Source organism: Cetorhinus maximus, chromosome 16 (genome assembly GCF_964194155.1).
Source record: "Cetorhinus maximus chromosome 16, sCetMax3.hap1.1, whole genome shotgun sequence".
NCBI classification, from domain to species: Eukaryota; Metazoa; Chordata; class Chondrichthyes; order Lamniformes; family Cetorhinidae; genus Cetorhinus; species Cetorhinus maximus.
In genome coordinates, this window is record NC_135894.1 from 14792280 (window position 1) to 14808876 (window position 16597).

Sequence of the window (16597 nt, forward strand, 5' to 3'; positions counted from 1 at the left end):
AGCACAGAGCGTGGGAGACTAAACCTGGAAATCTCCTCTTGTCTCTTGCCACTCTTTGTTTTGTGCAGATGCAGAGGGAGTTATGACCCCCAGCATTCCACTCCCTGCCCCCAGTTGAAGTGCCCCTTATTTTATTTCCTAAGAGCTGGTCACCCTGCCCCTAATGCTGAAGCAATTAAAATCGGGGATGCACAAGAGCCCAGAATTAGAGGAGCACAAATATCATGGAGGGTTGTGGAATGGAATCATAGAAAGTTTATGATACAGTAAGTAGCAGGCGTTTGGCTCATCGTGCCTGTGCTGGCTCTGGAAGAGCAACTCGCCAATCCTGCTCCCCTGCCTTTTCCCTGTAGCCCTGCAATTTTTTTCTCTTTGAAAGCCTTGACGGAATCTGCCTCCACCACAACCTCAGGCAGTGCATTCCAGATCCTAACCACTTGCTATGCAAAAATGCTTTCCCTCATGTTGCCGTTGTTTCTTTTGCTAACCTTTTATAAATCGGTGATCTCTGGTTCTCAATCCCTCTGCCAATGGGAACAGCTTCTCTCTATTGATTCTGTCCAAAATCTTAATCATTTTGAACACCTCTATGAAAACTCCTCTCAGCGTCCTCTCCTCTGAGGAGAATAGCCCCAGCTTCTCTAACCTATCCACGTAACTGAAATTCTTCATTCTTGGAACCATTTTTGTGAATCTTCCCTGCACCTTCTCTAATACCTTCACATCCTTCCTAAAATGTGGACCCCTGAATTGGGCACTATATTCCAACTGAGGTCGAACCAGTGTTTTATAAAAATTTATCATAATTTCCTTACTTTTGTACTTAATGCCCCTATTTATAAAGCCCAGGATCCTGTATGCTTTATTAATCATTTTCTCAACCTGCCCTGCCACCTTTAATGATTTATGTACATATACCCCCAGTTCCCTCCGAACCTGTAGAATGACCTTTAGAATTGAACCCCTTATATTTCATCTCCTCATTCTTTCCACCAAAATGAATCTTCTTGTATTTCTCGGAATTGAATTTCCTCCGCTACTTGTCCTCCTATTCCTCCAGACTATGTCCTTTTGAAGTTTTTTTTGTTATCCTCCTCACAATTCATAATGCTTCCAAATTTTGATCATCTGCAAATTTTGAAATTATGCCCTGTACACTGTAAGAATTTGGGGTAGAAGTTTGGATAAAACCCAATTAACCAAATCTACTTAGTAATTTGTCTTAACTTTTTCAGTTTCCAACGAGTCTTAGATCCACAGGGTAAGACGAGACTCTTCAGATGGTAAGTTCAAAGAAGTTTTATTTAATTAGTAGAGGGTTATACCACAATTACTTAAACCTGAATGTGTGGGGTTCATGTTGCATATGGTTCTCTGGCTATGATGGATAGATAACAATGGAGGCAGAGGCATAGTGGTATTGTTGCTGTGCTGGTAATCTAGTTTCCCAGGGTATGCACTGGGGACCTGGGTTTGAATCTCATTTTAACAGATGGAGGAATTTGAATGCAATAAAAATCTGGGATTAAAAGTCTAATGATGACCATTTTAAAAAAGACATTGTCAGAAAAACCCATTTGGTTCACTAGTGCCTTTGAGGGAAGGAAATCTGCTGTCCCTACATGTGACTCGACCCACAGCAATGTGGTTGACTCTTAAATGTCCTCTGAAATGGCCCAGCAAGCCACTCAGTTCAAGGGCAATTAGGGATGGGCAACAAATGCTGGCTCAGTCAGTGATGCCTACATCCCATGAACAAATAAAAAAGGGCTGTTTTACCCCTGGATAACAGAGGAGAGAGGCATTGGAGGAGATGGTGTGGTGAACTGTGTTTAATACTGCAGATAGGTCAAGAAAGGGGAGAAGGTGTAGTTTATCATAGTCACAGTCACAAAGAATGTAATTTGTGACTTTGACGAGGAACCTTTCAGTACTGTGGTGGGTTTGGAAACCTGTTTGGAGGGAATTGCAGGAAAGATAGGCATGGATTTGGGAGGTTAAAACCTGTTCAGGACTTTCAAGAGGAAGGGGAGGTTGAAGTTAGGACAGTAGCTTGCAAAGAGGGAGGGGTCATCAGTAGGTTTATTGAAGAGAAGGTGATGACGGCAGATTTGAAGGAGAGGGAACCATAACATCATAAAGACTCACTGTTCCCAAACCCCCACAAATGCCACCCTCTGGGAGTAGGCACTAGTGCTTCTCAGTAGGAGCATAGTTTACCACAATTGTCAGCAGTAAACTTAACTCAACTCAGTCTCCTTCTTAAACTGACAAGCCCCTGCTGTGGAGAGGTGGGAGGCTCATGAATACATTTAACTCTGGGTCCTATGATGCAGTTGGGACCTTGACGCTATTTGAACTTGTGCAACAAGGTTTTCAAACTAGTCAGGAAGATCTCCAGGAGAACCCTGGCGTAATCATGGCAACTTGTCAGTGAGGTGCAAAAAAAGGTCTGATCTACATAAAGCTGCTGCACTTACAGGTGCTATCACAATTTATTGTGGACTATTATTGTGGATTATTGTTTCGATATTCTGTGGGGAAAAATAGAAATTTGATCCTGGGTACCGCTCCAGACACACTCTATTAGAGTGAAGAGGGAGACGAGGAAGAGCAACCCCGGCAGCAAAGGCATAAAGAGGAGGGAGTTGCTGGTGAGCAGCAGAAAAGGCAGCAACAGAAAGGGTATGTGCTCAAAGCCTTACTAAACCTCAGAGGGTGCACAGACAAAGACTCGGTTTCCTTGATCCTTCTGAGGAGCAGTGCTGAAGAAGACTCCGACTGTCAGTGCTGGTGGTTGCAGACCTCTGCAGCCTCCTTGAGGAAGACACCTGTCTGCTAGACCTAGCGCCTGTGCTATGCCGATGGCACTGGCAGTGACCATGAGCCTCAACTTTTATATTTCCTGGATCCTTCCAGGCTGCCACAGGGGATATATCAAGGTTGTCATAGTCAGTCACCCGTAAGTGTATCCAGGCCAGTGACCAATGCATTAGATTCAAGTGTTATGATCCCAGCTGATATTAATACTGGACAAGTCAGATCCCTGAGTGGAACCTGGCTTGATAGATCCTAACCTTTATTTTTTTTTCAAAACTGTGGAGTAAAGTTACTGAACAAATTCATAGGAGTCTGATGGTAAGCATTTAACACAAGGAATAAAACATTTATTAAACAAGAAAAATGAACTATATTACACCAGCCAATAAAGGTTGGAAAGATCTCAATACAAACACAAAAAATTTATTCAAGTCTTCACCATTCCTTCACCCCATCTTTATCTTTACAGACACATACAAATTCAGAAAGATAAAACAATTTACCATATCTATCTTATACCCTAACATTCAGGGTAAGTATGCGGTACATGTGAACCAACTGGCGAACTGTGTTCAAACACACCACACTCCAGGTAAATGACAACCAAAGCAGATTCTATTTCTCAACAGCCCACCCAAAATGCTTGTCACACAGTGAGCCAAATGGTCTCACGGAAACTCTGTTTTTCTCATGAGGTTTCCGATCTCCACATTTGAAGAACTTGCCCTTGGAATTTTCTTCAAAAGTCGCTCCCACTCCGACAGCTTCAACAAGAATCTATCTCTAGGGTTTCAGTCTCACCTTCTGAGATTCCTTTCCTCTGGATCTCTGAGTACACTCAAGCTTCACCTTCCAAGCACACTTTCAAATCTTTGGCCATACCAAGGAGAACACCACCACTGCCAAAGGACAGTTTTGTCCTTACGCCCCGCAGCACAGTGTCACCAATCTTCGGCTGTCCTCTTGGATCTTCAGGGCTTTTCTCAAGCCCACTTTGCTTCAAGCCTGCCCCCTGCAGCTCTTTCTTTAACTTGGAGCCTTTTTCCCTGCTCCTGTCATTTTTCTTGACTCAATGGGATTTATCTCTGATCCCTGTTTTTGTCCCTGCTTGGGACTGTCTTCTGGGACCTCTATCTGTCCCACTCCCTGGTTTGGGACCTTCTTCTTGGGTTAGGTCCTTCTCCCTGTCCCTCTCCCGTGCCCTACTCCCTGGGTACCTTTTCTCGAATGGTGCTCTTGTTCAGGTCACTTCACCTCTAGTTTCACTTATTTTCTTCTTTTCCTTCTGCACATGTGCGCAGGGCCGGTTGCTGGCCTGAAGAAGGTAAAACCACTAACTGCGTATGTGCAAAGAGCTGTTTCCTGGCCTGAAGAACGGAAAAGCACTAACTGCGCACGTGCAGAAGGCCCGAAGATTGTTTAAAAAAAAACTAACTTCACATGTGCGGCACAGAAGTCCCGAGGCCTGCTGGGAACTGTACTTCTCGAACTGCAACTTCAAACTCAACTTAAGTTTGTTACACAGGGGCGAGTTGTTATATCAACTTCCAAACCAATGACAACAATCAGATGGAGAGTCGATGTTTGCAGGTCTGGATGGCTTTCCACAAGTGCAGGGTGCCATAGATTGGACATGCACATGGGTGTCAGGGCATTCCACAACCAGCCTTTGCTAGCCACGAGGATTTCCACTCAATTAATGTTCAGTTAATCTGCAACTACATAGGAGATCCATGAAGCTATTGTCCAATACCCAGGGAGCTACCATGCTGCCTAATATCCCACCATGTTTCATCTTTGGACCAACAGTTGGATTTATATTACTCCTTTGCTGTAGTAAAAATACCCAAGGCATTTGACTGAAATGTTGTCAAACAAAAGTTAGCACTATTAGGACAGGTGACCAAAAACTTGTTCAGGAACTTTTAAGGAGCATCTTAAAGGAAAAGTTTAGAGACAGAGAGGTTTTGGGATAGAATTCTAGAGCTTAGGGTCTCGGCAGCTGAAGCCAGAGCTGCCATTGATGATGCAACTAAATGCTGGGCTGTGCAAGAGGCCAGAATTAGCGGAGCGCGGCTATCTCAGAGGTTTTTAGGGCTGAAAGAATTAAGAGATAGGATGGGCAAGGCCATGAAGAGATTTGAAAACAAGGCTAAGAACTTTAAAATCACGGCATTGCTGGTCCGGGACCCATTGCACACAGGGGCAATAGGTGAATGGGACTTGGTGTGAGTTAGGGTATGGGCAGCAGAGTTTTGGATGATCTTAAGGTTATAAGGAAGACCAGTCAGGAGTGCATTTGAATAGTCAAGTCTAGAGATACGGCAAGAATTTCAGGAGCAGATAAGCTGAGGCAAGGGTGGAGTCGAGTGATCTACAGAGGTGGAAATAGTCTTAGTGATGGCACAAATATGTGGTTGGAATATTTTGGGGTCAGATATGATATATTAATGAAGGTGTTAGTAGCTGGTCTTGGTGATGGAGCAGATGTAATGTTGGTAGCTCACCTTCAGGGTCAGATAGAGCACCAATTGTACAAATGGTCTGGTTCAGCGTCAAACAATGGCCAGGGAGAGGGATGAGGTCAGTGGCTAGGGAATGAAGTTTGTGACAGAGATCAAAGACAATGACTTTGCTCTTCCAATATTTAGTTGGAAGGAATTTCTGCTCATCTTTACTGGATGTTCAAGTAGCGTGATGAATCAGAGGCAGTGGAGGGTTTGACAGAGGTGGTAGTAAGGTAGAGCTGGGATTTTGGATCATGCCATCAAGGGGCATTGTGAGCCAGCAGTCTGGGAGCAGGAATAGAAGCTTTTGCAGGTGATTCCACATTTAAGGCTGGATAGAATGGAACGATGCATGGGCAGTCCCCCAGCTGGAAGACAGAAGAGAAGATGGTGTGGTCAATTGTGTTAAAAATGCAGTCAAGTTGAGGAGGGAGAGTTCATCAGTATTAAAAGGATTTTAATGGGTACAAGGGATAGGCCCTTTTACGTCTTATGAAGAATCTGGACATGCTCTTTATCCTTATGTAACGCATTGTCTTCCATTCCCTGTTATCCTTCCTGTACCATCTACGCTCATGACGCCTCTTTGGACCCCTCAACAACCCATAGCAGGCTTGGTACAAAAGCAAACAGAAGGCGTCATTGAGGCGGCCATTGGGTGGCTCTAGTTAAAAGTTTGGTTGTCTTGACAGCTCTGGAGGCTCCCTACAATACTTTTCAGCCCAAGTTTACAGAACAGTTGTGATATGCTATCTACTGCATAACATCATTCAGCAAAGAGGACTGGACATTCCAGAGGAGGAAGGCTTTCAGGACTTACCATCTGATGAGGAAGAGAATGGTGAAGAGATAGATGGTGGACTGAAGACACAGCATGTGAATCATTATGCTGCCCTCATAGCATGATGCTTCATTTAGACATCTGTAACCTCGGCCACATTTATGTGACCACACACCCTTGTAGTGTCATTCAATCCTTACCCCATGGCCTTAACATCCTTTAAGTTGTCACCTTGAAAATATTCCTCCAACTTCCACACCTATGCCATTAAAAAAGACAAATTGCCTTCAAATCATAGGACACACAAGAATAGCAGAATGCTCCGCCATTGAAATCTTATAAAGCCAATTACTGAAGCCACGAAGTGTTGACCCTCAGTGACCACACATTAAACCACACATTTCTTACTTCTAACACTTTTACAAGATGCTAGTCGGGTAGCTTGAACAGGGATGGGTCAGGATGCTGTGTATTTTATTCTTCCAAGATGTTGGCAGATGACTTCTGGGTGAAGTTGCCCATGAGGGGACCAGTTGTTCCTCCTGGACTTCTGCCAGTGAAGTCAGAGCTGGCTGCACTTGAAGCACTCTGTCACATATTGGATCAGTGGAGTGACAATGGATGAGACTTGGAGGTACCCTGAGAAAGGTCTGCATGTACTGTCTGTTCAGCCACAATCTCTCCAGGACAGCAGCACATTAATCCTGCTGTTCTGCGAGAGAGTAGACTGGGGGAATGGATGATGCTCTGGAAGCCCCAATCTACACTGCACCAACTTGTCCAAGATGGTCTCCATAGTGACTGTATGAGTTGTAGGACATCGATATCAGCTGATAAGTGAACTAGTGTTGAGTACGCTTGGCTACAATTTCCATGGAGGTGACCACACATTTTGCAGTACATTGCAGAATTTAAAACCCCTATGACATCACCTCCACATATGGTGGAAGGGAACAACTCATAATGGGCAGAGTACCTTGCAGGAGTATCAGTACCTCACACAATTGTTCCTGTACCTCCAGCATTCTCCTTTTTATTGCCAGCCCTCTGTGGCTCAACATCCCTGGAGTAAATGGTGCTACGCAGCTTTTCTTGGCTGCCCCTGCTCATTGTTCAGAGACTCACCAAGTACTACTATACTGCTGAGTAATATCTCTAATGTGCTAATATCTGTGCTGTTGCTAGCAATGTATGTGGCGTATGAGATGATGCATTCTTGGGACTGATGATGTCCTCCAAGGAGTCTTTGTCCATTGTGGGCAAAAGCTGATGTTTTCCATGTGAAGACTTGGGAAGAAGGTACTAAGGGTGGAGATTTAGCAGTGGTACTTAAAAGATCGCAATGTACACACAAAGTACTTGACCATACTGGTTGATGTGAAGTCATCATTAAGGGGAATTATTTATAGGAGACATGGGGTTAAAAGGTCAATTCTTCCAATAATCAACCATTCTGCATGTCCTTTCCCACAGCCTCCCTTACAGAAATGGATCAAGCCTACAGATAGTTGACAGGAAATTGTCACGCAGATGGGTTGTATACTAGATGCATCGCATACCAGATGCAGCTTTCCATTGAAGAATTGGGAAGCTTTATTTAAACAATCAGTCATTAAAATTAACCAGGGTTAACAAGTTGTGCAATCCTGTGGGTTCATCATCTATTAACATACTCATGTTATGTACCATCTCCAGATTAATATCAGGACCAAAGATTTTTCCTTGCGAAATGCTGACATAAATCAAAACACTTAACAGCTACCTTTAGAAACTGACGGTTGCCATGTACAAGTCTCATATCTATCCCCGGTTCAACAGCTCTTCAGATCAGCTGAAACGGACATGCTGCTCACACTTGTGCTTTCCGGAACTTCCAATGTAGTACCTTAGGTCAATAGTAGATGGCAGTGCTAATCCATTAAAAGCTAAAAGTCCCAACACTTCCAGAAGCAGTGGTGTAGATAATCAAATCACAGCACTGGTTGCTGCCTCTCATTAGGCTCTTTTTGGGGGCAAAAATTATTTTTAGGGTAGATATTTCTAACAATATATTTGCTCTTACGTATTCAAATAATCTCCTTTGTCCTTAAATCTGTTTATTTTTGTGCGTCACTATTCTCAACTCTATGTTGTCTCATTCTGAATGCCCATCAGGCTGGATAGATTTTTATTTCTCACTTGTCCTGAACTGTGGGCAGGGTTCTGAGTTTTAATGTGCCATATTTTGTAATAAACAGTTTTGATGTAAATACAACTGTTCTGAGCTCAATACACCATATTTTCTACCTGCCCACTCTCTTAGAGATGGTAATATTTGTATCCCACTGCTAAGGGTATGAGGCATATAGAGAGAACACTCAGCATCTCGGACACCAAGCTACAATGCAGGACCACATGCATGTCAGACTAAAGCAGCAAGTGATAAGAGCAAAGTGATTCTACAACCAACGGATTAGAGCTAAACTCTGCAGTCCTGCCACATCTGATCATGAATGGTGGTGGACAATTAAACAACTCACTGGAGGAAGAGGCTGCACAAATATCCCCATCCTCAATGATGGGGAAGCCCAACACATCAGTGCAAAATAGAAGGCTGAAGTATTCACAACAATCTTCAGCCAGAAGGGCTGAGTAGATAAACCATCTCAGCCTCCTCTGGAGGATCCCAGCATCACAGAAGCCAGTCTTCAGCCAATTCAATTCACTCCACGTGATATCAAGAAACAGCTGAAGGCACTGAATATTGTAAAGGCTATGGCCTCCAACAACATTTCGGCAAAGTACTGAAGCTGCTCCAGTATGGCTACAAGACTGGCATCAACTTGGCTAAGTGGAAAATTGCCCAGGTATGTCCTGAACACACAAAGCAGGACAAATCCAACCCAGCAATTACCATCCCATCAGTCTACTCTCGATCAACAGTAAATTGATGGAAGGGATCATCAACAGTGCTATCAAGCAGCACTTGCTTAGCAATAACCTGCTCACTGATGCCTAATTTGGGTTCTGCCAGGGCCACTCAGCTCCTGACCTCATTGCAGCTTTGGTTCAAACATGGACAAAAGAGTTGAACTAGATGAGGTGAGAGTGACTGCCCTTGACATCAAGGCAGCATTTGACCCATTGTGGCATCAAGGAGCCGTAGCAAAATGGGAATCAGGGGGAAAACTCTGTTGGTTGCAGTTTTATCTAGCATAAAGGAAGATGGCTGTGGTTGCTGGAGGTCAATCATCTCAGTTCCAGGACATCACTGCAGGCATTCCTCAGGGAAGTGTACTAGGCCCAACCATCTTCAGTAACTTCATCAATGACCTTCCTTCCATCATAAGGTCAGACTTGGGGATATTCGCTGGTAATTGCACAATGTTCAGCAGCATTCATGACTCCTCAGATACTGAAGCAGTCCATGTCCAAATGAAGCAAGACCTGGACAATGTCTAGGCTTGGGCTGACAATTGGCAAGTAACATTCAAGCCACACAAGTGCCAGGCATTGAACATTTCCAAAAAGAGAAAATCTAACCAACGCTCCTTGGCATTCAATGGCATTACCATTGTTGAATCCCACACTAGCAACATCCTGAGGGTTACCATTGACCAGAAACTGAACTGGACTAGCCATATAAATACTGTGGCTACAAGAGCAGGTCAGAAGCTAGGAATCCTGCAGTGAGTCACTTACCTCCTGACTTCCCAAAGCCTTTCTACCACCTACAAGGCACAAGTCAGGAGTGTGATGGAATACTCTCCACTTGCTTGGATGAGTGCAGCTCCAACAACACTCAGGAAGCTGGGCATCATCCAGGACAAAGCTGCCTGCTTGATTGACACCACATCCAGAAACATTTACTATCCTCACCATTGACGCACAGTAGCATCAGTAAGTACCATCTACAAGATGCATTGCAGGAGCTCGCCAATTAGACAACACCTTCCAAACCCATGACTGCTACCATCTAGAAGGACAAGGGCAGCAGACACATACAAACACCACCACCTGGAAGCTCCCCTCGAAGCCACTCACTGCCCTAACTTGGAAATATATCACCGTTCCTTCACTGTCGCTGGGTCACAATCCTGGAACTCCCTCCCTAACAGCACTGTGGGTGCACCTGGACATGGACATGGACTCCAGCAGTTCAAGCAGGCAGCTCACCATCATCTTCTCAAGGGCAATTAGGGATTGGCAATAAACGCTGGCCCTGCCAGTGACACCCACATCCCATGAATGAATTAAAAAAAATTATTTTCCTTTAATTTGTAGGAATTTAGGCTGTGGCCACATTACACTGTGGTGTAACAATTTACTAGAAAACATTCTTACTCAAAAATAATCCAAGTCCTTACCAACATTTTAACCCTAATGCAGAATCACAGCTGTTCCACAACTAATGAAGTGTCTGATTTTGAGAAATAAGCTAAGGATTAAAATGTATGGCACATCATTCAAAATGTGATCAAGGCTCGCCAAGAGTGGGAGTAAAGCCAATTAAATCAGAAACCATGTCAAGAAGCTCAGAGGTCGCAAATAAGATGACAGCACACTTTTATTAAGTTTGAAATTTTATTTTGTATAAATTTCAGTTTTTCCTCATGATTACAAAAAATTGCCAGCCCACAAGGAGCAACATAAGTACTGATAGATTTGATTCCACTCTCCTGGTTGGACCTGGGATTAGGCCAGAGTAACATTAAATTTCAAATGAAAACATTCTGATTCTATACCAGAATGAGGCACAATTAAGTCTATCTCTTGCAGCATTGACTATTCTAATCAATCCAGTTAACTGGCAGCATTGCCCAGGTGTCAGCTGAACCCAACTTCAGACTGCTACCAAATTCATACTTTGGTAAAGACAGTATAAAAAAAAAATCCTTATACATCCACTTCAGTGCCATGCTATGTGGTGGAGTCTGGTATAAAGTTTGATTTTATAGAAGTGTAGAAAAATATTACATCTGTGATACAGCTTCATTTTAAAAACTCACCAAGTAGATTTTGAATTTCAAAATAATTACATCCCTCATCTTTACACCTTCCCTTCGAGCTACAATAATTGAATGGCGACATTTAATGTGTAGTATTCAAATCATTACAATCGCATCCCATCTTTAAACTATGATCTTTAAGAATGTTAAAGCTGAAGACATGATGGATACACAGTAAGTGATTTTCAATGGACTTCTATTTCTATTCATAGAATCACTGCAACTCAAATGCCAAGGTGAATCCATTTGAGAAATTCAATGTTTTGTTCACTGCCACAGTGAGTGGCAAAAATATGACCGTCACCCTCCCCATATCATGCTAAGTTATATTGTAAAGGATTATAAACATCCTCTGTCTCATACAAAAGTAAAAGTCTCACAAATACATGCTATAGTTGGTAGGCTGCCTTTTCAAAGATCTATAGATTACAGTAGATTTAGTTGTTTAGCAATTGACTCAAAATGCAGGCAAGGAGATAAAGCGTTCCTCAGCTGCTAACAGTACCCAACAAAATTTTCAATCATGGAATACTGATCAGGTAAGTGTGAAAATAGCCATTGATACAGACAGACTAGTGGAGGACTATGCTGGGAGAAAAAGCAATGAGAGTCACTGCCTATGCAAAAGTCATGGCATTCAAAAATGGCACAAGGTTTACAGTGATAACATATATAGGATGTACTTCAACTCAAGTGCTAAACTTTAGAAAAAAATCCCTAATTACAACAAAAACAATCCAGATGGACTTACACATTCCCAGTAGAAATTCACTGTTTGAGTGCTTTTCCTATTGCTAATTTACAAATACAAGTAGTACAGTGTTCATTGTAATGCCAAAGTTTCTATGCTTTTACCCAAATAACCTTTGTTCCCAAGTATTCTGCTTCACATTCCATCCAAAGAATACATTCCCAATATCCTGGTACCCAATTGTTCAAAGCAGGACTAGCAGAAGACAAAAAGCAGCATATAAAGATAACTGGGATGGTATGCTCTCTGTTCTTTGAGATACACGTGAATGTCTAAGGCTGCCGTGAATCCAGTTTTCAGCAGAGGTCACTTTAAAGAGCAGTTGAGGTAAGTTTCTTAACACCCCTTCTCTGGGCCAGATTTGAGCAGCCGACTGGTTCTAGAACAGGCTGTAATGGTGTACGATTCAGCGCAGAGTAAGTAGCAGCCATGGCCCCCTAGAAAAACATGGGCACAACATGAGTGGAGACAAAACACAAGTTTACCAAGAGGCGCAACAACATCTGCATAAACTCCCACTGAGATCAAAGGGTCACCGTATCTCTGCTGCCTTTCTGCAGACACTTGCTGTATGAAGATCGGCCTTTAGATGTGTGGGCAGGCCAGGACAGTGCGGTGGCTGGGGGGAGTTGGGGATGGAGGGAGGGAAAGAGAACGCTGAAGTGCAGTTTTTACCTTTACTAAATGAGGTGCATCCTGACGGTTTAGGTGAAACTGTGGCAGTTTATCCCGATGTATAATCCAGGGGTGTCGGAGGACCTGGCTGGTAGACAATCTTTGTTGTGGATCTACATGAAGCATCTTTGATACAAGATCCTGTTGGATCAAAATTGAATTTATTATATGTTTGCAATATTTATGTGGCAATGTGTTCACTTGCCTAATGACTCGACTACACAAAAAGATAAATCCAACCTTGATCAAATAAGTTGTAGGAAGAATTCATGAGATTTTCCCACACCGCCATCTGTATTCTGACACTAACCAATGACGAATACAAGAAAAATAGACTTGCATTTTTCAAACACTTTTCACAACCTCAGGACATTCCAAAGTACTTTACAACCCATGAAGAAGTATAGTCATTGTTTTAATGTGGGAAATGCTGCAGCCAAATTGCACTCACAAACAGCAGTGTGACAAAGGCCAGATAATCTTTGTTTTAGTGATGTTGGTAAAAAGATAAATATTGGCCAGGTGGTGTTGAAAACCTTTTTGAGGCAACACAGATCTTATTGCCTGACTAGAAACTATGCCTCAAAAGGATTTGTATCAACTGACATTTGTAAACAGCAAAAAGCTCAGTAAACCTTTCAACATAATTTTTTAAAGAATCAGTTCTTGCATAATCTTTTTAGAAGTATGAATCAATTAAACTGATAACTAATTATAATAACTAGGCACTTTACAGCCGTCCGGACTGAATATTTAATTCAACAACTTTAGATCTTGAACTCCCTCGTCCATCCCCACCCCCTTTCCGTTTCTTCCCCCTCCCTTTTGTTTTTTCCAATAATTTATATAGATTTTTCTTTTCCCACCTATTTCCATTATTTTAATCTATACCTGTAAATGCCCTGTCAGTCTTTCCACCCCACCCCCACTAGAGCTGTACCTTGAGTGTCCTGCCATCCATTCTTAATCAGCACATTCTCTTAGATAATATCACCACCTTCAACACCTCTTTGTTCCTTTATCTGTGACATCTTTTGATTATCTGCTCCTATCACTGCTTGCTTGTCCCTACAACCACCCCCCCCCACCCCCAACTTTTCTCCCCCCACCTTAAACCAGCTTATATTTCACCCCTCTTCTAATATTACTCAGTTCGGTTGAAGGGTCGTGAGGACTCAAAACGTCAACTCTTTTCTTCTCCGCCGATGCTGCCAGACCTGCTGAGTTTTTCCAGATAATTCTGTTTTTGTTTTGTTTTGGATTTCCAGCATCCGCAGTAGTTTTTTGTTTTTCTGTGTTTAATTGACTGCCACTCCTCTTCAAGAAATGCCTACCTTGAAGAAGTACTGCTCTGCACTCCGTATCTCTCTTTTGCCTTGTTCACCTTCATTGCTTTCCATTTCTCTCCTGGTGTTTGATAAGGTGTTTACTAAAACCTGCTTTCACAGCCATATTTCCTTTCTCAGTGACTGTCTCTGTCTCACCCCACGTGGATTTCAACTGAAATTCCATCCCTCTTGTTTCGAACCCATCCAGGATTACAGGTATCTCCGGGACATAAAACGTTTCTCGGACTGCTGTTCCCGTCGCATTCTGAGATCCACACTCAGTGCCATGCGTCGCCATGTGAACACACCCGACCTCTCCCTCCAGCAGCACCGCTGCACCCTTTTTCAAAGCTGCGCATGCCCCCAGTTTCATTTTATTCTTCGTCTCATCCGACGGCTCAACAAGGAACTTTTTCTCTTTCTCTCAAGTGCTAAGGAACGCAAGCTCCAACAACTCATCGACACCAACACGCATCTAGGACCCTCCACCCCTGCCTGTCCCTCCGTCCCCACCCCATCTTCCAATCCCAGCCCCGGCCGTGTTTTCACTATACCCCCTGACCTTCCCCTCTCCGATGCTGAACGTTCAGTGCTCAGCAAAGGACTTAGTTTCATACCCTTACGCCCTCATCTCAATGAATTTCGGGCTCGGCACGATGCTGAACTCTTCTTCCGCCGTCTTCATCTCCGTGCTCACTTCTTTGGGCAGGAGTCCTCTCCCCGTTCAACGGATCCTTTTACCCACCTCCAATATTCTCCCTCCACCTGGACCCCTCCCTCTGGATTCTTACCTTCTCTTGATCTTTTCATTGAGAACTGTCGGCGTGACATTAGTCGTCTCAATTTCTCTGCTCCTCTCACCCATTCTAATCTGTCTCTCTCTGAACTTACTGCACTCTGTTCTCTCAGGTCCAACCCCAACATTGTCATCAAACCTGCTGACAAGGGTGGTGCTGTTGTTGTCTGGCGCACTGACCTCTACCTCGCGGAGGCTGAGCGTCAACTCGCAGACACTTCCTCCTACTTCTCCCTGGACCGTGACCCCACCACTGAACATCAAGCCATTGTTTCCAGGACTGTCACTGACCTCATCTCCTCTGGAGATCTTCCTCCCACAGCTTCCAACCTGATAGTCGCCCAACCTCGGACGGCCCGCTTCTACCTCCTACCCAAAATCCACAAACAGAACTGTCCCGGCAGACCAATCGTGTCCGCCTGTTCCTGCCCCACGGAACTCATTTCTTGCTATCTTGACTCCCTTCTCTCTCCCCTTGTCCAGTCCCTTCCCACCTACATCCGTGATTCTTCTGACACCTTACGTCACATCAACAATTTCCAGTTCCCTGGCCCCAACCGCTTCCTCTTCACCATGGATGTCCAATCCCTCGACACCTCCATCCCCCACCAGGATGGTCTGAGGGCCCTTAGCTTCTTCCTTGAACAGAGGCCCCATCCACCACTACTCTCCTCCGTCTGGCTGAACTTGTTCTCACACTGAACAATTTCTCCTTCAACTCCTCTCACTTCCTCCAAATAAAAGGTGTGGCTATGGGTACCCACATGGGCCCCAGCTATGCCTGTCTCTTTATGGGGTATGTGGAACATTCCTTGTTCCAGTCCTACTCCGGGCCCCTCCCACAACTCTTTCTCCGGTACATCGATGATTACTTTGGTGCTGCTTCATGCTCTCGTCGGGACCTGGAAAAATTTATTAATTTTGCTTCCAATCTCCACCCCTCCATCATTTTCACATGGTCCATCTCTGACACTTCCTTGACCTCTCTGTCTCAATTTCTGGTGATAGACTGTCCACCAATATCCATTACAAGCCTACCGACTCCCACAGCTACCTCGACTCCAGCTCCTCACACCCCGCTTCCTGTAAGGACTCCATCCCATTCTCTCAGTTCCTTCGCCTCCGTCGCATCTGTTCCGATGATGCTACCTTCAAAAACAGTTCCCCTGACATGTCCTCCTTCTTCCTTAACCGAGGCTTTCCACCCACGGTCGTTGACATGGCCCTCAACCGTGTCCGGCCCACCTCCCGCGCATCCGCCCTCATGCCTTCTCCTCCCTCCCATAAACATGATAGGGTCCCCTTTGTCCTCACTTATCACCCCACCAGCCTCCGCATTCAAAGGATCATCCTCTGCCATTTCCGTCAACTCCAGCATGATGCCACCACCAAACACATCTTCCCTTCACCCCCCCCGGCGGCATTCCGTAGGGATCGTTCCCTCCGGGACACCCTGGTCCACTCCTCCATCACCCCCTACTCCTCAACCCCCACCTATGGCACCTCCCCATGCCCACGCAGAAGATGCAACACCTGCCCCTTCACTTCCTCTCTCCTCACCGTCCAAGGGCCCAAACACTCCTTTCAAGTGAAGCAGCATTTCACTTGCATTTCCCCTAACTTAAAGTCTACTGCATTCGTTGCTCCCAATGCGGTTTCCTCTACATTGGAGAGACCAAATGTAAACTGGGCGACCGCTTTGCAGAACACCTGCGGTCTGTCCGCAAGAAAGACCCAAACCTCCCTGTCGCTTGCCATTTTAACACTCCACCCTGCTCTCTTGCCCACATCTCTGTCCTTGGCTTGCTGCATTGTTCCAGTGAAGCCCAACGCAAACTGGAGGAACAGCACCTCATCTTCCCACTAGGCACTTTACAGCGTTCCGGACTGAATATTGAATTCAACAACTTTAGATCTTGAACTCCCTCGTCCATCCCCACCCCCTTTCCGT

The 16597-nt window shown here is 44.4% G+C and overlaps 1 protein-coding gene across 6 annotated transcripts in view; it reads right to left on the reverse strand.

Annotated features, from left to right (window-relative positions):
* Window positions 1-10636: 10636 nt before the first annotated feature.
* LOC144691369 (ribosomal protein S6 kinase alpha-3) overlaps window positions 10637-16597 on the reverse strand; it is a 102826-nt gene continuing 96865 nt past the window's right edge. For all 6 annotated transcript variants that reach the window (XM_078559402.1, XM_078559400.1, XM_078559404.1 and 3 more), the window contains 2 exons: window positions 12523-12663; window positions 10637-12284 (listed from right to left, as the gene is read on the reverse strand). In XM_078559402.1, coding sequence (XP_078415528.1) covers window positions 12159-12284; window positions 12523-12663 — 267 coding nt within the window. In that variant the 3' untranslated portion in view covers window positions 10637-12158. The remainder of the gene's footprint in view (window positions 12285-12522; window positions 12664-16597) is intronic.